General features: G+C 46.3%; 1 protein-coding gene and 1 pseudogene across 2 annotated transcripts in view; one reads left to right on the top strand and one right to left on the bottom strand.

Annotated features, from left to right (window-relative positions):
* lrsam1 (leucine rich repeat and sterile alpha motif containing 1) overlaps window positions 1–23,281 on the top strand; it is a 69,068-nt gene that overhangs the window by 22,242 nt on the left and 23,545 nt on the right. Inside the window, exons 9-14 of one of the 2 annotated variants that reach the window (XM_067969539.1) lie at window positions 4,465–4,595; window positions 14,022–14,051; window positions 16,548–16,670; window positions 18,596–18,735; window positions 21,071–21,112; window positions 22,485–22,555. In XM_067969539.1, the coding sequence (XP_067825640.1) occupies window positions 4,465–4,595; window positions 14,022–14,051; window positions 16,548–16,670; window positions 18,596–18,735; window positions 21,071–21,112; window positions 22,485–22,555 (537 nt within the window). Of the gene's footprint in view, window positions 1–4,464; window positions 4,596–14,021; window positions 14,052–16,547; window positions 16,671–18,595; window positions 18,736–21,067; window positions 21,113–22,484; window positions 22,556–23,281 lie in introns of both variants that reach the window. The other variant, XM_067969538.1, reaches the window with a different exon arrangement.
* On the bottom strand, window positions 59–1,087 carry LOC137300381 (nucleophosmin pseudogene; annotated as a pseudogene).

Below are 23,281 nucleotides of genomic sequence, written 5' to 3'. Positions count from 1 at the left end.
TTTTTAAATTCATTCATGGGATGTGGGCGTCACTGGCAAGGCCAGCATTTATTTATTTTTTTTTGTAAAACAAACTGATTTATTTGACATGAAACAGATGTATGAAACAGAATACAATTTTCACAGCAAGTATGAGCTATTTACGACTGCCACAGTTCCTCTTTACTTCCCATCCATGGCTTGCCTCCAAGCCCAAAGTTCCTTGATAACCTTTGGGTCCTCTGTCCTGAAGCCATGTGTAATGTAGTTTGTAAATTTCGGCTCCAGCTTGGGCAGGCTAACGCCTTTTTCCATTGAAATCTTCAATTTTGCTTTGATCTCTTCAACAGTCAACGGTCCCTTTGGGGTCTTGGGTGTCTGGGGTTTATTGCTGGGTTTCTTGTTGGATTCTGGTGTCTTTAACAGTTAGCTGCCGGTGTGGATTTGTTGGGTGTTTTGCCGTTTTGGTTGGGAGTCCCCTTTGGTCCAGGTGCACCTTTGAGCGGAGTTTTCTGCATAGGCTTTTTTACAGGCACCTCCACCTCCTCGTCTTCATCATCATCGTCGTCCTCATCCTCCTCATCGGCGTCATCATCATCATCTTCCACTTTCATTTTTTTCTGCATTATTTTGGGTGCCCCGGCAGCTGGTCGCTTTACTGCTTGTTTTTTGCATGGCATTCTCCAGCACACTGTCGTCCTCTTCGTCAGAATCCAAATCATCATCATCCAATGCGATGAGGTGTTGCCCACTGATGTACACAGGACCTGCCCCAGATTTGAGTCGGAACGTCACTGGTGGCGCAATTTCAAATCCTCCCAAACTAACCGTAGGCTGTACCGACATCTTCAGCGCTGCCAGTGTGACTTTCGTAATCTTGCCTTCAAAATTTAAACCTTCTGCTTCTACCAAGTGCAAATCATCGCTTGCACCCACACCAAGACTAACCGTCCTCAAGTAAAGTTGGTGCTCAGAGTCGTCGTCGTCAACCTCCATCCTGAATTCTTTCTCATCTGCCTTGAGCTCACAACCGAACAGGAAGCTCTGCGGCCTCATGGGCCCGGCGCTCTCCAGCTCACAATCCTCCATCTCGCTCTGTCTCTCGGAACTCGTGATGGGCAATAAATGCAAGGCCGGCATTTATTGCCCATCCCTAATTGCCCTTGAGAAGATGGTGGTGAGCCACCTTCTTGAGCCGCTGCAGTCCGAGTGGTGAAGGTTCTCCCACAGTACTGTTAAGTCGGGAGTTCCAGGATTTTGACCCCCATTTATGACCTCAGGACGTCCCAAAGCACTTTACAGCCAATGAAGTACTTTTTTGAAGTGTAGTCACTGTTGTAATGTAGGCAACGTGGCAGCCAATTTGCACACAGCCAGGTCCCACAAACAGCAATGTGATAATGACCAGATAATTTGTTTTAATGATATTGGTTGAGGGATAAATATTGGCCAGGAGAGAACTCCCCTGCCCTCCTTCAAATAGTGCCATGGGATCTTTTACGGCCACCTGAGAGGGCAGAAGGGGCCTTGGTTTAACATCTCATCTGAAAGACAGCATCTCCGACAGTGTAGCACTCCCTCAGTACTGCACTGGGAATGTTGGCCTGGATTATGTGCTCAAGTCTCTAGAGTGGGGCTTGAACCCACAACCTTCTGACTCGGAGGCGAGAGTGCTACCATTGACACCTTGGCTCAGTGGTAGCCCTCCAGAAAAGGGAAAGGAGAGGCTGACATCTCGGGTGGAACCTTTTATCAGATCAGAGTGTCTCTCCTTCAGAGGCTGGAGAATTTTAGCCATGAGAAAAGATTGGATAGGCTGGGGGTTGTTTTCTTTGGAACAAAGGAGGGTGAGGGGAGATTGAATTGAGGTATATAAAATAATGACGGGACTAGATAGAGTGGATAGCGAGGACCTATTTCCCTTAGCAGAGGAGTCATTGACCTAGGGGTATAGATTTAAAGTAATTGGTAGAAGGATTAGAGGGGAGCTGAAGAGGAATTTTTTCACCCAGAGGGTGGTGGGCATCTGGAACTCACTGCCTGAAAGGGTGGTAGAGGCAGAAACCCTCAACTCATTTAAAAAGCGCTTGGATGAGCACTTGAAGTGCCGTAACCCACAGCTATGGATCAAGCACGGACACGATGGGCCGAATGGCTTCCTTCTGTGTTGTAACTTTCTATGATTCTATGACTGACCTGTGTATTTCTGACAATTCCCATTATGATTTTTCTTTTCCGTCTGTTTGGTGTAATGTATGAACGTTAGTTTATCATTAACATCGTGTTGAATAGTGATGTCATTTATTGACCAAATTTTCATGGCCTTTCTTCCCGAACCCTCGAATCAAGTCATATTTCCCCAACTTTCAGAGCTGAATATTGTGAAGTGAAATTAGAGGCACAAAAGCCAAAAGTATTTCCCTGACTTTTGTTTTCACTAATCTATCTGCTTGGTTTCAGTCAAGGTCCTCCCCTCTCTCCTTCCCCCAGGCAGATTGCTCATGTTTCACTGCTCCGGCAATGATACTGAACCCTCCACAGACACCAGCAGCCTTTTGGTGTTTTGTTCAAACAGCATTTTTTTTCTTCGTTCATGGGATGTGGGCGTCGTTGGCAAGGCCAGCATTTATTACCCATCCCTAATTGCCCTTAAGAAAGTGGTGGTGAGCCGTCTTCTTGAACCGCTGCAGTCCGTGTGGTGAAGGTTCTCCCATAGTGCTGTTAGGAAGAGAGTTCCAGGATTTTGACCCAGCGACAATGAAGGAACGGCGATATATTTCCAAGTCGGGATGGTGTGTGACTTGGAGGGGAACGTGCAGGTGGTGTTGTTCCCATGTGCCTGCTGCCCTTGTCCTTCTAGGTGGTAGAGGTCGCGGGTTTGGGAGGTGCTGTTGAAGAAGCCTTGGCAAGTTGCTGCAGTGCATCCTGTGGATGGTACACACTGCAGCCACAGTGCACCAGTGGTGAAGGGAGTGAATGTTTAGGGTGGTGGATGGGGTGCCAATCAAGCGGGCTGCTTTGTCCTGGATGGTGTCGAGCTTCTTGAGTGTTGTTGGAACTGCACTCATCCAGGCAAGTGGAGAGTATTCCATCACACTCTTGACTTGTACCTTGTAGATGGTGGAAAGTCTTTGGGGAGTCAGGAGATGAGTCACTCACCAGAGAATACCCAGCCTCTGACTTGCTCTTGTAGTCACAGTATTTATGTGGCTGGTCCAGTTAAGTTTCTGGTTAAGCTAGATCAACACAAAGAATAGTCAGTGAATGACGTCCAGTTATTCTATTGTATGGGGCATCACAGCCAATCACAATCCTGTGCACGCCTGGTACCACAGACCTGCACTTCCCAGCAGTGTCACTAGCTGTTTCTTGTCTGTTTTCTCATCAAGGGGTGGAGATGCCAATCCTAATGCCCCAACTAACTGCAGAGATCGGTAATCACGGGAAGGCTAATTCTAACACCCCAGCTAACTGCACAGACCAGGAACCTAGCCGTTGATCTTCCTGGTCTCTCTGGCTCAGTATGACGCATTTACTTACCTGGTCATCTGGGGAGCTCACATCGGTGATTTCCAGCCCTGTACCGACTGTCCTGCCCCTCCCCTCGTTGATCTATGTCTGGTCAGCTCCTGCAGTTTTGTTCTCTGCTCTTCATTTGCGGAGAAGGTTGAGTTCAGTCCTGTTCTGTTGCCAGATACTGGGTTTGAGCACAGGTTTATCAATGATTTGTATTTATCCTGCTGAAATAATGACAGGCAGAACCCATTTGAGATGAGAACTGACCAGATCAGTGAGCAATGTTAAAGTACAGTAAAGTCTGAAAAAGAACGTGAAGGATTGCTTGCCTCAGTGGATAAATGCACCACCTAGCGATGTCCTTTCCCAAATGGTCCAGAAGGTCCCAGGTTCCACAGACAGCTCTCCCTACTACCGCCCTGGCTAGACTTGGGCTCTGTCCCCGGGATTTGATGGGGTAAAATTTTGAAGAAGAGCAGAGGAGTTCTCCCTGGTGTCCTGGCCAATGTTTATCCCTCAACCAACATCACTTTTTAGGAAAGAAAACACAATTATCTGGTCATTATGATATTGCTGTTTGTGGGATCTTGCTGTGCGCAAATTGGTTGCCGCATTTCCTACATTCTAAAAGGTCGTGAAAGGCGCTATAGAAATGCAAGTTCTTTTCTTTTTAAAATCACCCATCCACTCTTAACTGCTGCCCAGTTAAACCTGCTGGAAAATGCCCGAGGTGGAATCCCACAGTTGACTAGCCTGCTCACATTCGCACGTGAAGAACAGCCACTTGGGTGGACCCATATCCCAGTGTCTTCAGGGAAAGAGGAGATAAAAAAAATGGGAAGACATTACAGAGGTGAAAACAAATTGGGTGCGATTTACTTTCTGTGGGGAGAGGTATGAAATGGTCAGGTTACAGGCCTCGCTGTGGACATGCTCGGATCAGGCTGGGTTTTTCTGCTTTCTTTTCAGAGCTTGGAATCGAGTACGTCCCTCCCTCTCAGTACCTGCTCCCAGTGCTGGAGAGTGACGGCAATGCTCTGGAGAGTGACGGCGTCGATGGGACGTTCCGTCAGCAGCTGCAGGAGGCGGCCCAGTGGCAGGTGAGGAACGCAGAGGTGGCGGGTTCTGTCTGATGTTTATAATGAATTACACGATGCTGTCTTTGTCTTCGTGCTATGAAGCTTCGAAGGAACGGTGCACAATATCCTCTCTATCCCTTAGCCAAGGGACTTGGTCCATTTCTTGCCATGTTCATGTATGAACAGCGAGCAAGCGAATGTGTTTTATAGGAGCCATTTCCAGCCCGAGTTAGGGTCCGAAGCACACTGTGCGGATTAGGCTAGATTGTTACAGCAAGGTGACTCCTGTCAGTACAGAGGGTGGAGTGCAGCCATCCAGTAATGTGTATTTGTATGAATTCTGTGCTCCAGGTGTCAGCCTTAAGCATTCTCAGCTCAGCTGCAACATGCCCAGACGCAGAGTATAGCTCCCTCTACTCTCACCCTAACCATGCGCTCGGCCCCCAGCCCCTGATGAGCTTCCTCTACTCTCCCAAGTATGCCATTTTACCATCTCCCACAGCAGCCACTCTGTGGTCTCTCTAACTGCGATTGCCAAATTAGAAGCATTTGTGTGCTGGAGACGGCTCCTATAAAACACATTCGCTTGCTCACTGTTCATACATGAACATGGCAAGAAATGGACCAAGTCCCTTGCGGATCCAAGCTCGCTAGAACTGGATTCAGTCTGGCCGCTGCGCTCTCTGGGAGTCCATTCCATGTGTTGATCGTTCTTTGTGTGAAGAGGAATTTTGTGACATTAATCCTAACTTTGCCTTTTTCTAGTTTGAACCTGTGGCTCTTGTTCTACTTTGGTGATTTAATTTGAAGTAATATTCCAGATTTACCATTTACTATCTTGTAAACCTCTGTAAGGTCACCTCTTAAATGCTTCTCTAGCGAGGCTTTGCTCATAACTCCAACTGTACCACTGGGGATCAGTCTTGTGGCTCTGTTCTGCACTACACCTGATGCTTGAAAGTCTCCCGTGTCTCGGTGACCAGAGGTGTGGTCTGACTAGAGCTCTCTCCAGTTGATCACAATATCCTCTAACTTGTATAATACCGTACAGGCCATGTAGCTCAACATTCTGTTGCTGGATGATTTATTTATTTATTTTTAAAAATATGCTATTACTGCTCTACATCTTTCAGCTTCATCCTTCACTATCCCAACGCCATGCATGGACCACCAATATATCCTTCTGATGTGCAGTAGTATATACACACCTGCATTGAATTTCTCCAGCCATCTTTCTGCCCACTTATCTTGTCCAACTCATTCTGTAATCTCTGAGCTAATTCCACTGCTCCTCCTACTTTTGTATCATTTACAGATTTGACCACTTTGCATTGGGTTTCTGGATCCAAGTCATTGTAAATTAGAAACGTAGTGGTCCCAACACTGAGCCTGGAGACACCCCACTCAGTACTTCCCCACCCCGATTAAACTCTTCAAATAAGTACCCAATGTTTTCTGCGGTTCAGCAAGTTTCTTATCCACACCCAAGGTTTACCCTGGGTCCCTACAGCTCTGAGCTTAGCTAAAAAGACTTTCGTGCGGAACTTTGTCAAATGCCCTCTGAACGTCTAGGTGTGATACATTGTAAGGCTTACCACAGCCCATTTGGGACGTCACTTCCTCAAAGAAGCCGAGGAGGCAGGATCTTCCTCTTCTGAATCCACTGGTGTTAACTGGTGTTTATTCAGTATTATTACATTACAGTTCAGATTTGGCCAGCAGTACTATAATATGAATGAGGCGGCATCAGTGTGTTTTGACAGCATAGGGGTTATCACCTCCTGTAAGGGGTGGGAGTGTGATTGCGCTGATCACCATTTTTCTGGCTGTGGGCGGGTAGAGTGCACTTCCTTCTTCCTCCCTGCTCCCCACCCACCCCTAGTCCCGGCGATTTGGTTTCTTAGCTGCTGCTCTGTACAGAAAAAGGTGGCACATAGTATTATTGCTGTCTGAAACTGCGATGGACCTGAGACAGCTTGTCACAGGGTCATGCATGTCGGGCTCCGAACCACTCACCTCAACAAGCTGTTTCAGGCGTGAACCAAACTGTTTAGTGGATTAGTTGGGGAGCCAATACTGTGCTCAAAGCTACATTTCTAGTTCTGTGGGCTCGGGTTATGGAACTCGGGGTCCAATTACTTCCATCTCTCAGGTCTCTGAAGCTAAAGGGAATGCAGTGTTTGATATAGAGATAAAAGAACAAGGTTGACGATCCGGATTCTTTCCCCTCAGTCTGGTTCAGTAAAAACTGAGTCGAATACATTTTAAAGTTCATCACAACTTCCTGAGAGAATCCGAACGATTCTAACAGAATAAGGAGACAAAGACAAAAACTCATACCTTTGTACAGATCGATAGGGGTTGGAACATCATTAACACAAGAGTCAACACCAATCATAAGCCGGGCACAGGTTGCCATGCGAGGTTACATTATTTCCGGCCAATCATAGATAATCATGTGCTGACCATGTTGCTGTTAGACATCAAAGGGGATACTTCCTCACCTTCCAACTTGGAATGTTCTTCCCTGTTCCTTCTGTTCCTTATCTCCCAACCTGGAATGTCTTTCAACTTTGGCTAAGCTCGTTACCTATATTGATCTGCCATAAACATGGAGACATTCAGACCAGTCCTTGAATCACATCAAAGACTCTACATTGATAAGACCATGCAAACCTGCTGACTACGCAAACATATGGCCCAGCAGGAGCCAGGCCACCTGTACCAATCTCAGTTACTAACTAATTAACCCTTTCTAACCATTTTACATTCTGCTTCTTTGCCACGTAGGCATCTTAATATTTTACCGAAAACTGACCACGTAGGGATTCTCATTCCCCCCTTTTATCATTTCATGATAACCAATTATTACGGTGCACACTGGTTCTGCATCGCAGCAACATTTAAGTAAGCAATAAACTATAAGAATTATAACAATGAATATGACTAGCCCTTGAACTAGAGAAGTCCCAATAGAACACAGACATGTTTCATCAATACGCCTTTGTACTCTTATCTGTTCTCAGGAACAGACTCCTTCTAAACATCTCTCAAGTAAGCTGCGAATGTCCTTGGTCAGCTAAACCTATTCATGTTAGTTTGAAAAGGCTAACATAGTCAAATATCCTATGGTGCTTTATATTTTGTTTCCAGCCTAACTAGACTGAATGGTACCTTTCAGACCATTTTACACCTGTGAATTGGTGCCCTCCCCATTATATCCCTTAATCCAAATTCTCCCTACAATATCCCGTTAGATGCTGTACCTCATCTTAACCAGGTTCCCTTCGTGTTGGCCACCAGTCCGGGTGGAAGAGAGGCAGAGCATCTGATAATCCTATCAAACTATAATTGTCTTCCCTTTTACATGCACCTTACCCCAGCGGGTGCTACTCCCGGTACCATTAAGATGTGTTCTTAGTTGAAACCACAGAGACAATGGGGACATTCTCACCCAGGCTCTGTTTTACTATCTTTGCCAAACCCTTCATCCTCTGCTTACATTTATTACATGCAATGAAAATCAAGAAGCACATTACAACAAACTGCACTACGACTAATACATATGAAATTAATCTAATCCAAAGATGGATCTGTATATTCAGTCCCAAATTCCAGAGGTCATTTCACCAGGTGGTGACTTTAATTTGGTCAATGTCATGCTTAATGTTATTGTCCTGTTGTAGGTTATAATAAACCTTCTGGGAGAGGCGTATCTCCATTCGCAATGCTTTCAAGTATTTAGGCAACAGGGGTGTCAGATACCCAAATGTGTCCTGATATTCTTTTAAGTCCTTTTTGACATTCTCAGAAACTTGTAAGGTGGTGAGGTTATGCCGGTGTATCTCTACCAGTTCCTCGGGTCCAATCCGAACCAGGACTTCAGAAATGGAGTAGAATTCTGGACTTAAAATATCACAAGTTAGATGGGCATGTTTAAACGTTTTCAAATTAGTTGTAACACAATATTCGCCCTCTCCGGCATATGCCACTTAAGTGGGTTTTAGATCCGCCTCTAGGGCCTCCATGGTACAGTTAATATCCTGATTGGTACCAGTATTATTAAACCCACACTGTGCTTCTAGGCTGTGTCCAACACTATGTGGACACACAGTGACAGCATGTCTAGTAACACATCCCTTTAATTTTGTTCCAGCCAATCTGCATCCTCTAGTTCTTGAACCCTCTGCTAGGGGAAACAGGTACTTCCTGTCTACTTTATCTGGGCCCCTCATAATCTTGTAATTTTGTATCCATCGTGCGGATATCTTCTAAATATTGTTTCTCCCAATTTTATTGTTAACTGATGGGAACCCAACCCTGAATTTTGGAAATCCAAATTACTGTGTCCCTCTTTACTTTAATTTCAGTCCTTTTGATTGATACCAGTGTTTCCTGACTGTTTCATTAATTAGTTGGTTTCTCTCTGGACCATGTGTCAGTGCCTTGTTTAAAAGGATTTCTCACTCGCCTGGACCACATTAACCATTTTCCTGTTGTGCTGTTGTCAAGTAACTGAGCCTGTCTGAGACTCACTCTTCAATGTATCTTCTTCATGTATCTCCGCATACTAGCAGCATCTCATAGGAATGAGCTTAGTGTTCTTGGATATTAACTTTCTGCTGGCCAGTCTCTTCTTCCTCATGGTATTTCCGAACATTTTCCATGGCACACGTCATATGTCCTGTAGGATTCAGCCCTGTAAAAGCAACTGGTTTGTTTAAAGAGTGGTTGCAATAGCTCACCAGGCCATAGGCCTTTGTAATCATGTTCTTCATCCTGATCTCCGTTTCAGATGATGGCAACATACATTTGTATCTTTTATGTCCACTGTAGACATTCTTAGGTTTTCAGGTTATCTTATCAAAAAGATCAGGGGTGTCTAGAGTGCTTATCTCCCCCTGCATGGTCCCGATGTCAGGGTAGTGGCCAGGCTATTGAGTGTAGTTTTCTCATTATTCATTATAGGCAAGGACACAAATATCTCCACGAGAAAGCTATCAATTTACTATTCTCAACTACACTTTCCTGACTTCCACTAGATTGTATATTTATGCCAGATTGATTTTTTTATCATGCCCAATTCAATGACTTTAGAGAAATTCCCATATCTCCCCACCTCGAGCATTCTGTCTCGGAAGACAACAAATAGGTTAAAAACAAAACAAATCAAAATGTTTTCAAAAGTTGATATCACCACGCTGTGACATTTGGTATCCGCTGATGTCTGCAGCTAAAGTCTTAAATCTTTAACACCACTGGATCGTTTCCTGCACCAAATTTCTCCAGCAAAAGTTGCACCGTAACTTTGTAACTACTCTGGGTAATCCTGCACCATCAACACTCACGTGGTCAAAAAAAAAAACAGGGTCACCTGTTTTAAAAGAAACACAGAAAATCCATTGCGGCTCTTCTTGAGAGCCCAAGTGATTAATTTGTCAAATCTTCATTTATTATTTATTTATCCAAAGGAATAATCCCTTTACCCGAAACAAATTCAGAAAACAAAACAGGAGAGAGAAATTGCCTAGTCTCTCTCTCTCTGAAGCACGCAGCCTGTCTGAAATAAACACAGTCTCTCCCACATACAGATGTACGCAGGGCTGCAGACTGGAATTTCTAACTCCAAGTCCTAATCTCTGTGTTTTCAAGATGTAACCACATTAAGCAGATATCATTAGCGGCCGCCTGCTAAGATACGTTATATTCCTCTTTTATTAATTTATTAATGGTTTGGGCATGTGTTTCTAGAACTGTAGCTATCCTTTGCAAATATATGGTCAGCATTTGATCCTCAGACAATTCCTTATCTGTATTTTCATTTATTTTTTAATATATCTTTAATGCGAGACCCTAAATCTCTGACCTTTTGATCTAATGTTGTCAAATCAATGGTGTTAACAACTGAGGCAAAGGCAGTTGCTATATCACTTATCACAGATCTTTACGTCTCCATATTTGCCTATCTCTTTTTACGATGTCCACCTCCATTCCATGTCGCTCTTTGTTTTAACACTTGAGTTAGGAGGTGTTGATCTAATTGTTGAGTTTTCTTAGCATTCTCAATGCGAGTTATATAATTTGTCAGGGAAGGTCTCCCCTCTTTGGTCAGATCTTGTATTCTGCTATTAATTTCAAATAAAATTGAATAGTCCCAGAACTTGTCAAAACTTCCTTATCATACTGTGGCAGGGTAAAACTGATAGGTGTTTAGTACCCTGTGTCAGTACATAGCTCAAGTAATGGACTTCCAACTGTCTAACCTATGCTTCCTTTTCATATGATTTGTTTTACATTCCTTTCTTATCAATTTTTCACTGTAGCGTGAAAACTTATATCTCAGTCAATTGTAGCCTTTGGCATTTCCGAGTGATTGGGACAATTTTACTAATATAACCTATACCAATTGTTACCTCATGTTCACCTGTGTTCTGGGCAAGCCTCAGACAGTTCTCAACCGACTGGGTCATTTCTATCTGTTTGAACTGCTCTTGGCATGACAGTCTGGCTTCTTGGGATGGAAGGGGTTAATATTAACTTGCTCTTGTGGTAGGAGTAACTTGATCCTTCTCCCTTTGAGATTAAGTTTCCACCTTCAAAATTTCCCTTCACACAGGTTTGACTGATTTTTTTTACTTCTCACATTTGTGGATTGCTTTATACTATATTTTTGCACACTATTTTTTCACATACTTTTAGTGGATGTGATTATAATCAATGCTCCAAGCTGTTCCAGCTTTCCGACTTTTCCTATCACAGTGATACCAGATAGTTTTTTTAATCTATCCTGTTAATTTTTAACCTTTTTAAACTACAGCCAATCACAAAATAAACATTCAAAATGCCAATTTTTTGAAGATCCCATGTCTGGAATTTAACATGCCCACACTTTATAAGAACCAGAATTTAATAGGTCACTTAACCTCAATAACTCCAATTTTAATTCAGCAGTATCAGAATTAAACACACGACAAGAGATACATTACACAAAGGAAGAAAACACGTAAGACACAGTAAGAAGGGGGCGTGGCCCACAACACCGACAAAAAAAAACACTGATCAAGACAGGCTTTTTAAGGGGACAGTACACTTAAACAACAGAACCTTTCTTTTTCGGGTCTCTGTCTTTTAAACATTTGTCTAGTCACTTAATTCTATCCATTTTTTTTTACAGTACTGTCTCCATAAAGTAATTAGTTCTTTGGCTGTGGTACCTCTGTTATTTTTCCAAATTAATTCCTGAGCCTTTTTGGCGGCATCTATGTTTTATCAATAGTTCCTGTTTATATCCAATCACCAGGAACTTAAACCCTGACTACCCTCACTGACCTACCACTTACAAGTTATTCCCTCAGTATGTACGCTGACCCTCAGTGATATTCGACCACTGACCTCTTCCTGCTATTTCTGTGTATTCGCCAGACTGACCTGAATCTTGTAAGGACGCCACACGAGTGTTAGTGATTGGACGATTCATCGTCAGACTGACGGATTGGAGGAAAACCGACGTCGTAAATTAAGACTACTTACATCGGGGCGCCATTTCCTTCCTCCGTGTCTGAGACAATCCGCCTCTTACTCCGCGAACTCTCGGTGAACGACCGTTAAGATCCCCGTATGGGCCACCAAATGACGATCCGGAGTCTTTCCCCTCAGTCTGGTTCAGTAAAAACTGAGTCGAATACATTTTAAAGTTCATCACAACTTTAATAGCAGGGTTCTTAGTCTGTAGCTTCAATTCAGATTCCTGAGAGAATCCGAACGATTCTAACAGAATAAGGAGACAAAGACAAAGACAAAAACTCATACCTTTATACAGATCGATAGGGGTTGGAACATCATTAACACAAGAGTCAACACCAATCATAAGCCGGGCACAGGTTGCCATGCGAGGTTACATTATTTCCGGCCAATCATAGATAATCATGTGCTGACCACGTTGCTGTTAGACATCAAAGGGGATACTTCCTCACCTTCCAACTTGGAATGTTCTTCCCTGTTCCTTCTGTTCCTTATCTCCCAACCTGGAATGTCTTTCAACTTTGGCTAAGCTCGTTACCTATATTGATCTGCCATAAACATGGAGACATTCAGACCAGTCCTTGAATCACATCAAAGACTCTACATTGATAAGACCATGCAAACCTGCTGACTACGCAAACATATGGCCCAGCAGGAGGCCAGGCCACCTGTACCAATCTCAGTTACTAACTAATTAACCCTTTCTAACCATTTTACATTCTGCTTCTTTGCCACGTAGGCATCTTAATATTTTACCGAAAACTGACCACGTAGGGATTCTCAAGGTCACCATGAAATCTGATCCAATCAGTCCTTTCACACAGGGAATCTGATCCCAGATATTTTAGTGCCACCGTCTCCTAGTTTCAATATCTAAGGTAACATTTATGCATAATTTATCGTGGCTGTAAATGTTGACCTCAAGTTATAAGCACTATGAATGTAACTGTATCTTGGCTACAGCATATAACCACACCTCCGGGTCTTTGTAAACAAATTCATAAATACAAGATGGTCACTAATAAATCCTATAAGGAATTCAAGAGAAACTTTACCCAGAGAGTGGTCAGAATGTGGAACTTGCAACATGGAGTAGTTGAGGCGAATAGTATAGATGCATCTGGAATGCACTACCTGAAAGGGCAATGAAAACAGATTCAATAATAACTTTCAAAAAGGGAATTGGATAAATACTTGAAGGGAAAAAATTTGCAGGGCTATGGGGAAAGACCAAGGGAGTGGGACTAATTGGATAGCTCTTTCAAAGAGCCGGCACAGGCACAATGGGTCGAATGGCCTCTCTCTGTGCTTTATCATTCTGTGATTTAAGGGGCAGCTAGATAAGTACCTGAGGGAGAAAGGAATAGAAGGATATGCTGATCGGGTTAGATAAAGTAGGTGGAAGGAGGCTCATGTGGAGCATAAACACTGGCACAGACCAGTTGCGCTGAATGGCCTGTTTCTGTGCTGTTAATTCTATGTAATTGTATTTAATTGCAGCCATCAGACGTACCTCCCTCTCTATCGTGCGCTAATATTACTGTATTTGCACTGTGCATCTCTGAGCAAGGTGTTAACCAGTATTCAGGCTTCATTGTGAAGAGGCAATAGACGGACCTCGAGGTCCTGACCCCACACTTCCTCTTGCTCCTTGGAAGTTGGAGTATGAATGAACCCACAGGCACGCTTCATGTTGCTCTGTGATTGGCCGGCACTGTCATTCTGGAAGCTTTGGTATCTTTCTTTCTCCTGTTTTCCCCCCCCCGCCCCCCCAAACTAAATCTCCTCTCTATGGTCCTGCCTACTCGACCAAGACTGTCGCACAGTCAGTTGAGTGTTGGGTGATGTGGATGATGCCCGTACAATGGCAGGTGCTTGAAGTGACTTTGCAGGAGCTGTATTTACAGGTGTTTTGTTTAATTACAGAGCAAATTCATGGACTACGAAAAGAGGAAGGTAAGAAAATGCACACAGCTGCTACTCTGTGTAGCTGGTTCAATTATTATTTAAAAGAAATTTAATGGACTCTAGTTAATTATCCAATCTTGATTCCAGTATTGAACTCCAATGCACCAACTCTCTCCCACTCAGTCCCATTGTACTGAATTCCAATGGACCAAACCCTTTCCCATTCTCGCCCATTGTACAGAATTCCATTGGTCCAAACCTTTTCCCATTCCCACCCATTGTACACAATTCTAATGGGCCAAACCCTTTCCCATTCCCACCCATTGTACACAATTCCAATGGGCCAAACCCTTTCCCATTCCCACCCATTGACCAGAATTCTAATGGGCCAAACCCTTTCCCATTCCCACCCATTGACCAGAACTCCAATGGGCCAAACCTTTTCCCATTCCCACCCATTGACCAGAATTCCATTGGTCCAAAACCTTTCCCATTCCCACTCATTGTACACAATTCCAATGGGCCAAACCCTTTCCCATTCCCAACCATTGTACAGAATTCCATTGGAACAAACCCTTTCCCAGTCCCACCCCATTGTACAGAATTCCAATGGACCAAACCCTTCCAACCTGGTCTTGTATATTGTAAAGTGCCAGTATAATATGTAAGTAGTTAACACCACAGCCTATTTTATCATTCATTATATTATTTATGTGGCCTTTATTTTGTTGGAAAACCCATTTGTTTTTGTGCCAAACATTCAATGTAGTGAAGCAAATTGTATTGGAACATATCACAGTTGCCAAGATGTGACATTGTGGTGAAATTGGTCCCTGCTCTTGTGACTCTCCCTCCCTGGTGCCTCCCTAAAGACATTCCATACAGTTCTTCTATTGGTCAGCCTGCTTCCTGCTCTTAAGAAAGCAAGAAATTTTTTTCCCTGTTTTATATTTTGTTAAAATACAAACCTGGTTTCCTTCAGGCTTTTCAGATCACTGTGTTTCACCTCAACAGAAAAAAAATACTTAAACAGAATGAGGTCAAGTTTATGTCAACACAGAGACTGTTAAAAAGAGTCACAGCACAGTCCCACCCAGTCCTACCCAGTCAGTGCTGTCTGTCTGGGCCACCCCCCCACCCCCCACTGGGTCAGTGCTGAATGTCTGGGCCCCCCACCAGGTCAGTACTGTCTGTCTGGCCACCCCCCCCTCACCCGGGTCGGTGCTGTCTGTCTGTCTGCCTGCCCCCTGGGTCGGTGCTGTCTGTCTGTCTGCCTGCCCCCTGGGTCGGTGCTGTCTGTCTGTCTGTCTGCCTGCCCCCTGGGTCGGTGCTGTCTGTCCGTCCGCCTGGCCCCACCCCGGGTCGGCGCTGTCCGTCCGCCTGGCCCCACCCCGGGTCGGCGCTGTCCGTCCGCCTGGCCCCACCCCGGGTCGGCGCTGTCCGTCCGCCTGGCCCCACCCCGGGTCGGCGCTGTCCGTCCGCCTGGCCCCACCCCGGGTCGGCGCTGTCCGTCCGCCTGGCCCCACCCCGGGTCGGCGCTGTCCGTCCGCCTGGCCCCACCCCGGGTCGGCGCTGTCCGTCCGCCTGGCCCCACCCCGGGTCGGCGCTGTCCGTCCGCCTGGCCCCACCCCGGGTCGGCGCTGTCCGTCCGCCTGGCCCCACCCCGGGTCGGCGCTGTCCGTCCGCCTGGCCCCACCCCGGGTCGGCGCTGTCCGTCCGCCCCTCGACCCAGTCAGTGCCGTTCTGGTTTAGAGGAATTTCCCAGCAGATCATCTGTGGTGTTTAAGTGGCTGTTTTTATCTGGAGTTTATTTATAGAAGATTCTGATGCAAGCCGTGTTGTTTGAACAATTATGAATTCCACTAGGTCACGCGCTCTCCTCTAAGGACATGTTTGCTTTCTGTGGTGTTGGGTTTGCTGAAGAAAAAATGACTTCTGTTTGTTTCTAAACAGGAGTTTTTCTTCTGAAATTCTCCCTCTCCTGAGCTGTTCCACACATACCAATCAGGCTCCAGTACCTTGCCTGAGTGGCGCCTCTGGTTTGAGCCTTAGCAATAGGTGTTGGTGAACTATCTAAGCAAGGGAATCACAGGTGAAGTTGATCCTGTTCTCACCTGACGCACGCACACACCTGCTTTCTAGCAGGGGTCACTGGACATGGATTGGGACGGGGGAATGGGGTGGGGCTGGCTGATTTTCCCACTCCACTGTCTTTCTTCGCCCCACCCTCCTCCTCTCCCCAGTTAGATGGTACTCTTTGGCAGCTATTTCTACCGACTTAACCGGTGCTCCAGCTAAATCCAGATTGAACCTGGATCCTTCCTGGTCTGCACAGCTCGGCAGTACGCCTACCAGCTCAGCCCGTCAAGAGATACCGGGGTGGGTGTGTGTTGTCACCACATCACACTCGACCCAGCCGTTGTCTGTTGCGATCTCCCCATAGTTGCGGCGCAGTGTTTACATTGCTGCCTCGCTGCGCGCTGAGGCAGCTCCATCTCGAGCTTTGTTACGCTGCCCCTCACCCGCCGTGTCTTCCGTTCCCAGGAGCAGAAGCAGCAGGAGAAACTGGAGTTCGAGAGGAGGCTGGACGAGGACCAGCGGGAGAGGACGCAGCTCATCCTGCAGAGCAACTCTCACAAGGAGCAGGTCCTAATGTCAGTGAAGCAGGTAACGAGGGGCCATAATGGCGGAGAGGGTCACTGCCTGTGTAGAATAACTTGGATATGTAGAAGTACTTGGGTATGCTCTGAGTAGAAGTACTTGGATGTGCACTTGAAGTTTTATAACCTACAAGGCTACGGACCAAGTGCTGGAAAGTGGGATTAGGCTGAACAGCTCTTTTTTCAGCGGGCACAGACACGATGGGCCGAAAATGGCCTGTGTCGTAAACTTCTATGATTCTAATAAAATATAACTCGTCGTAATTCGTAACTCCATGGGGTTCGGTTCTTGCCGGAATTACTCGAATTCTGGCTCCAGGGGCAGCTAGATCCTGACCCAGCCCGGCCTAGTCTACTTGGGTTACTCTTGGTGCACAGGGCTCTACTGTAATAAACTGGATAGCCTGGTGGTGTAGGGTAGAATACTAGAGCCTAGTCTTCAGTTGCTTCCAAGCCTTTATTCTCAAAGGTCTCCGTTACACACCGTGCACCCCCTCGATAAGCTCTCATATAAATGGATACGAGAGTCCCCAATTGATACGCACCACCTGAATACAATTAACACTAATTGATATAAATCATATGGAGACAATTAACATCTATGAATCTCACTCGTTTCCGAGATGACTTTGTGCGTCTCTTTCAGATTCTCTGCCTCCTGTTGGTATCGCCGGTAGTCGGCGTTCTGTAACCGTGGCTGTCGTCACATTAGAGAACTGTCGATGACGTCTCGCATTGTACCCTGCGCCTCCTGGATAACAGTGGACTTTAATTTGGCAGTTACGAAAATCTATTTAAAAATGTTTTAATATTCTCCAGGGTACAAAGGATGTCATAGAATCTTACAGCACAGAAGGAGGCCATTCGGCCCATTGTGTCTGTGCCGGCTCTTTGAACGATCCAATTAGTCCCACTCCCCCTGCTCTTTCCCCATAGCCCTGCATTGTGCTCCTTTTCAAGTATACAGTATATCCAATACCCTTTTGAAAGTTACTATTGAATCTGCTTCTGCCACCGTTTCAGGCAGTGCATTCCAGATCATAACAACTTGCTCCGTTTTTTAAAAAAAATTCTCCTCATTGCCCCTCTGGTTCTTTTGCCGATTATCTTAAATCCGTGTCCTCTGGTTACCGACCCTCCTGCATAATGAATTACATCTTGAATTGAAGTAACCTGTTAATTAGGGAAATGCATTACATTCAAGGCCAGCAGTGTCCCCTACAAACTGCAAATAAGATGAGTGATGTGTTTGGGAGTTGGTTGAGGGAGGAGCGTTGGCCAGGACACCGGGAGAACTCCCTACTCCCGGGTAGTGCCATAGCATCATGCTGTTGGAAATCAGGAATAATTAAATGAAGCTGTAGCTTTGGTTATGGGGAGAGTTGGATATCGAGTGTTACCGCTGAGCTGGTTCATTTTCCCAGTACATTGTGGCGATTTACTTGGAGCTGGTGTAGTTGGTCACAGCCTTTTGTCCCTTCCGACACGGCATGTTTGGCCAGCTCTCCCCGGGGCAGCAGCAGGTGCACTGTGCTCTAGATCTCCCGGGAGCTAATGGTCGAGAGCTTGTTGTAATGGTCCAGGAGGGAGGGCTCACCCACGATTCGCTGGAAAATAGTGCTCACAAATGAGTTCATGATGCTTATGGCCTTGGAGGAGATGCCGGTGTCGGGGGTGAACCTGCTTCCTCACCTTGTAGATGTAGATGGAGTAACTCTCCTTCCTCGACCTTCTCCGCTTCTTGCTGCCCTTTGCTGCGACTTTACTCCTGCCTTTCTTGGCTGCTGGTTTCTGCTCCCTGGGCATCGCCACATTCGCTTTCAGACACAGAAATATAAGTGCTGACCAGCTCGCCCTGTCCTATTTTTCTTTTTTCTTCTTTGTTCTACGTTCACATTTTCCTGTGCCTGACTCTAATCTCCCGTTCAACAGGAGCAGGGGAAGCTGGACCGGGGTCTCCGAGACCAGCAGCGATTCGTGGAGGTAGAGCGTCGGCGGCTGCAGGAGGAGCTGAAGCGAGGAGAGTACAGAGCCGCAAACCTCATCCGCAGCTTGCTGGAGGATACGGAAAGGTGGGTGGGGGGGGCGTGCGATCGAGGCGTGGCTGATTTGACCCATTCATTCTGTTACATTACATCTGTACAGCACTTTGGTTAGACTGCATCTGGAGCACTGCGTACAGTTCTGGGCACCGAACCTCAGGAAGGATATATTGGCCTTGGAGGGGATGTAGTGCAGATTCAGCAGAATGATACCGGGGTTAAATTACAAGGACAGATTGCAGAGACTAGGCTTGTATTACCTCGTGTATAGAATATTGAGGGGTGATCTGATCAAGGGGTTTAAGATGATTAATGGAGTTGATAGGGTAGATAGAGAGAAACTATTTCCTCTGGTGGGAGAGTCCAGAACAAGGGGGCATAACCTTAAAATTAAAGCTAGGGCATTCAGGGGTGATGTCAGGAAGCAGTTCTTCACAAAGAGGAGTGGAAATCTGGAAACTCTCTCCCCCATAAAGCTGTTGAGGCTGGGGGTCAATTGAAAATTTCAAAACTGAGATTGATAGATTTTTGTTGGGTAAGGGCATTGAGGGTTACGGAACCAAGGCGGGTAGATGGAGTTAAGATACAGATCAGCCATGATCTAACAAGCTCGAGGGGCTGAATGGTCCACTCCTGTTCCTATTCTCTGACGCAGGATAAATGCTGCAGTTGACCATGTGATGTATAATAGGATCGGTAACAGGCTGTCCCAGAGATGCACTGTTGTATCTATCATTGCCGGATGTAATTCACACTGGGACAGTGTGTCATCACCCTAAAAATTCCCAAATCCAGACTGGTTCATGCGAGTGGTGGCGACTGGTTAGTGCGTGGATGGGGGGACAGTGTGGATTGTGAGGGGGGGTGGGGTTTAGGGAGCTGATCGATTAGGGCGGGTTGAGGGTTAGTGTGGATGAGGGGGAGGGTTATTGAGTGGTTGGGATGGAAAAATAGAGATGTTGTGGTGGGAGGAGTTCCAGTAGCAGCAAGATTCATACTGGTGGAGAGGTTACTAGGTGAAGGTTACCGGGTGAGGGTCAGCTGGGGGGGGGGGGGGTTTACCGGGTGAGGGTCGGCTGGGGGGGAGGGGTTTACCGAGTGAGGGTCGGCTGTGGGGGGGGGGGGGTTTACCGGGTGAGGGTCGGCTGTGGGGGGGGTTTACCGGGTGAGGGTCGGCTGTGGGGGGGGGTTTACCGGGTGAGGGTCGGCTGTGGGGGGGGGGGGTTTACCGGGTGAGGGTCGGCTGTGGGGGGGGTTTACCGGGTGAGGGTCGGCTGGGGGGGGGGAGGTTTACCGGGTGAGGGTCGGCTGGGGGGGGGGAGGTTTACCGGGTGAGGGTCGGCTGGGGGGGGAGGTTTACCGGGTGAGGGTCGGCTGGGGGGGGGGAGGTTTACCGGGTGAGGGTCGGCTGTGGGGGGGGTTTACCGGGTGAGGGTCGGCTGGGGGGGGGAGGTTTACCGGGTGAGGGTCGGCTGGGGGGGGGCGGGGCTTACCGGATGAGGGTCGGTTGGGGGGGGTTTACCGGGTGAGGGTCGGCTGGGGAGTGGGGGGGTTTACTAGAGGGTAGTTACCGGGTGAGGGATGAGGTTGCTGGTTAGTGCAGGGGGTTACTAGGTGAGGGGATTTTACTAGGTGTATGCCTCCTTTCCCTATGATTTTAAAATATCAAAACTCAAAATCTGACAACTAAAACATAAGATGGTGGAATTACACAGCAACTCTTCATCAGACCCGGAGGGTCCCAAACCGAAACATTAACTGGTCTCCCTCTGTTTTCAGATGCTAATGGACTTGAGAAGTCTGAAAGAGGCTTTGGAAAGTGTAAAGTTCATTTTGCTTACTTTTTGATTTGTCCCCTCTCTTTTCCTCCTTCTTTCTCTTCATAATTTGTATGTGAAGACATCTGATTATTAGGAATAGTGATTATTGGTAAGTAAAGAAAGACTTGCATTTATGTAACGCCTTTAACGACCTCAGGACAGGCACGATGGGCTGAATGGCCTCCTCCTGTGCTGTACCTACAATGATAAATATTGGCCAGGACACCAGGGAGAACTCCCCTGCTCTTCTTCCAGTAGTACCTGGGATCTCTTACGTCCACCTGAAAGGGCAGACGGGGCCTCGGTTTAATGGCTCATCTGAAAGACGACACCTCCGACAATGCAGCACTCCCTCAGTGTCAGGCCTACCCGAGCAAAGGTGAAAATGATTTAAAATCAAGGAGAGATTTTATTTTAAAATAATGAAGTTTGTGGGAGATCTGAGGGGCAGGAGGAGTGTTTGCACCTGATAGCTCGCCTTCCCTTCAGTATCCTTTTAATGTAATTAAAGTTTTTTTTAAACAATGTTGTTTCTCTTTCAGAAGAAAGCAGAACTCATCCCTGCTAGAATCACTGGAGAAAGAGAGGTGAGAACTGAGAAGGGCTTGGTGCTGTGAAAGCTGGGATCCAGGGATTCAAATACATCATTCCCTGAAAGTGCGGGTGGATAAAGCCATAAAAAAATCTCAACAACATTTTAGGTTTCATAAATGCTGATAGAGAGTTCAAGAGCAAAGAAGGGATGATAAATTGGCACCAGGCAATGGTTAGGGCACAGCCAGAGTACTGTGTAGAGTTTTGGGTGCCTCATATCTTAAAAAGGAACATTAAAGCAATAGAGAGCGTACAGATTAGATGGTGCCAGGGACGGGGCGACTCTAGATTTGAGACACTGGGACTATTTCCGCTGGAATGCAAAGGAAATTTGAAAAATTTAAAATTACGAGGGTTTTGATAGGGTGAGTGGGGGGAAAACGCTTTCCCCTGGGGAGTCTGTGACAGTGGGTCATCAGTTTAAAAACTTCAGAGTGAGGATAGAGATTAGGAGAAATGTCTTCACACAGAGGGTTGTTAGAACATGGAATGCTTTGCTGCAGAGTGGTTAGGACAGAGACTGTTAAGGGAAAAGTGGTTAAATATTTAAAGCAAAGAAAGATACAAGACTATAGGGAGAGAGCAGGGCAGTGAGATTAGCTTTGGATTGGTCTGGCAAAGAGCTGGCACAGACATGATGGGCTGAAAGGCCTCCTGTACTGAAAACATTTATGGTTTAAAATTTAGTTTTTCACATGTTATATGTTTTAAAAGCAAAGTATTGTAGATTTGGAGGAGGGAGTGCCAATGTACAGCAGAGTGAGTTAGTGCCCTTTCACCTCTGGAACTGGGGTTCAAATCCTGTCTACTGGTTATAAGGATCCAACATGACGAGAGGCCACAGTACAAAGCGTTAAATTGTCACTCAGGTTCGCTAATGTGGGAAATGGAAATGACTGCCACAGTAGGGAGTGCTTTTCAGAGAGCATCCTGTGTTACTGACTCTATCCCTACTGATGTTAATCCAGCTCCCTCACACTGTCACTCAGTAACCCCTCCTCCCAGCGCCCTGTGTTACTGACTATCTCTACTGATGTTAATCCAGCTCCCACTCACTGTCAGGCTGGAGCACTCCTGGTCAGGGCCCTGTGATACCGAGCAGTGTTAATCTGGCTCATTGGTGTTCCCGAGATGTTGGATGCTATCTGCTGTGTGCGGCTGCCTGACCCAGCCTGGTGTCTGCTCTCCAGGATCGAGTCTGTTGGTGTTGTGGGCATCATTGGGAGGAGTTTATTTTATTGCTCGTTGACAAAATCTTTGAAATGGCGAATACTACTGATAGAGTTAAATAGCTCCCGGCCAGTTCGCTGGGCTCGTCCCTCACTGTGGTGTTGTAACCCTATCCTCTTGTCCATCTCCCTACAGGCTAAGGATGGAACAGCTGATGGCAATTACACAGGAGGAGAACGAGAGGCTACGAAAGAAGGAGGTGGCAGGTCAGAAATATGCACTTTAACCTCTGACCCTGCCATTTTATCACATTTATATGGGATTCCCGAATTGCGTGCCTGTATCTTTTTTAAATGAAATCCCTTCGCTCTACACAGATCTGATATTCTTGTGATGCGAGCAGTCACGGCTCCAGCTCTCTCCACTGTCCGCTCGGTGGACTGAGCACAAAGTGGCAGCTGTGCCTCTCGTCTTGGGGCAGAGAGGGGAGATGCTGAGACCAGACTGACCCTAGAGGCTTGCTCGCCTCCGAATCAGAAGGTTGTGGGCTCCAGTCCTACGCTAGGGACTTGAGCGCATAATCTAGGCTGACACTCCCAGTGCAGTGCTGAGGGAGTGCTGCACTGTCGGAGGTGCCGTCTTTCGGGTGAGACGTTGAACTGAGGCCCCGTTTGCCCCCTCAGGTGGACGTAAAAAAATCCCACGGCACTATTTCGAAGAAGAGCAGAGGAGTTCTTCCCGGTGTCCTGGCCAATATTTATCCCTCAACCAAGATCATTAAAAACAGATAATCTGGTCATCATCAAATTGCTGTGTGTGGGAGCTTGCTGTGCACAAATTGACTGCATTCCAACAGTGACTACACTTCAAAAAGTACTTCATTGGTTGTAAAGTGCTTTAAAGAAAAAAGACTTGCATTTATATAGCGCCTTTAATGACCTCAGGATGTCCCAAAACGCTTTCCAGCCAATAAAATACTTTTTTGAAGTGTA

This window comes from Heptranchias perlo, chromosome 31 (genome assembly GCF_035084215.1).
Source record: "Heptranchias perlo isolate sHepPer1 chromosome 31, sHepPer1.hap1, whole genome shotgun sequence".
Classification (NCBI taxonomy): domain Eukaryota; kingdom Metazoa; phylum Chordata; class Chondrichthyes; order Hexanchiformes; family Hexanchidae; genus Heptranchias; species Heptranchias perlo.
The sequence above is the reverse complement of the archived record's forward strand: the minus strand, read 5'-3'. Positions and strand labels throughout refer to the sequence as shown.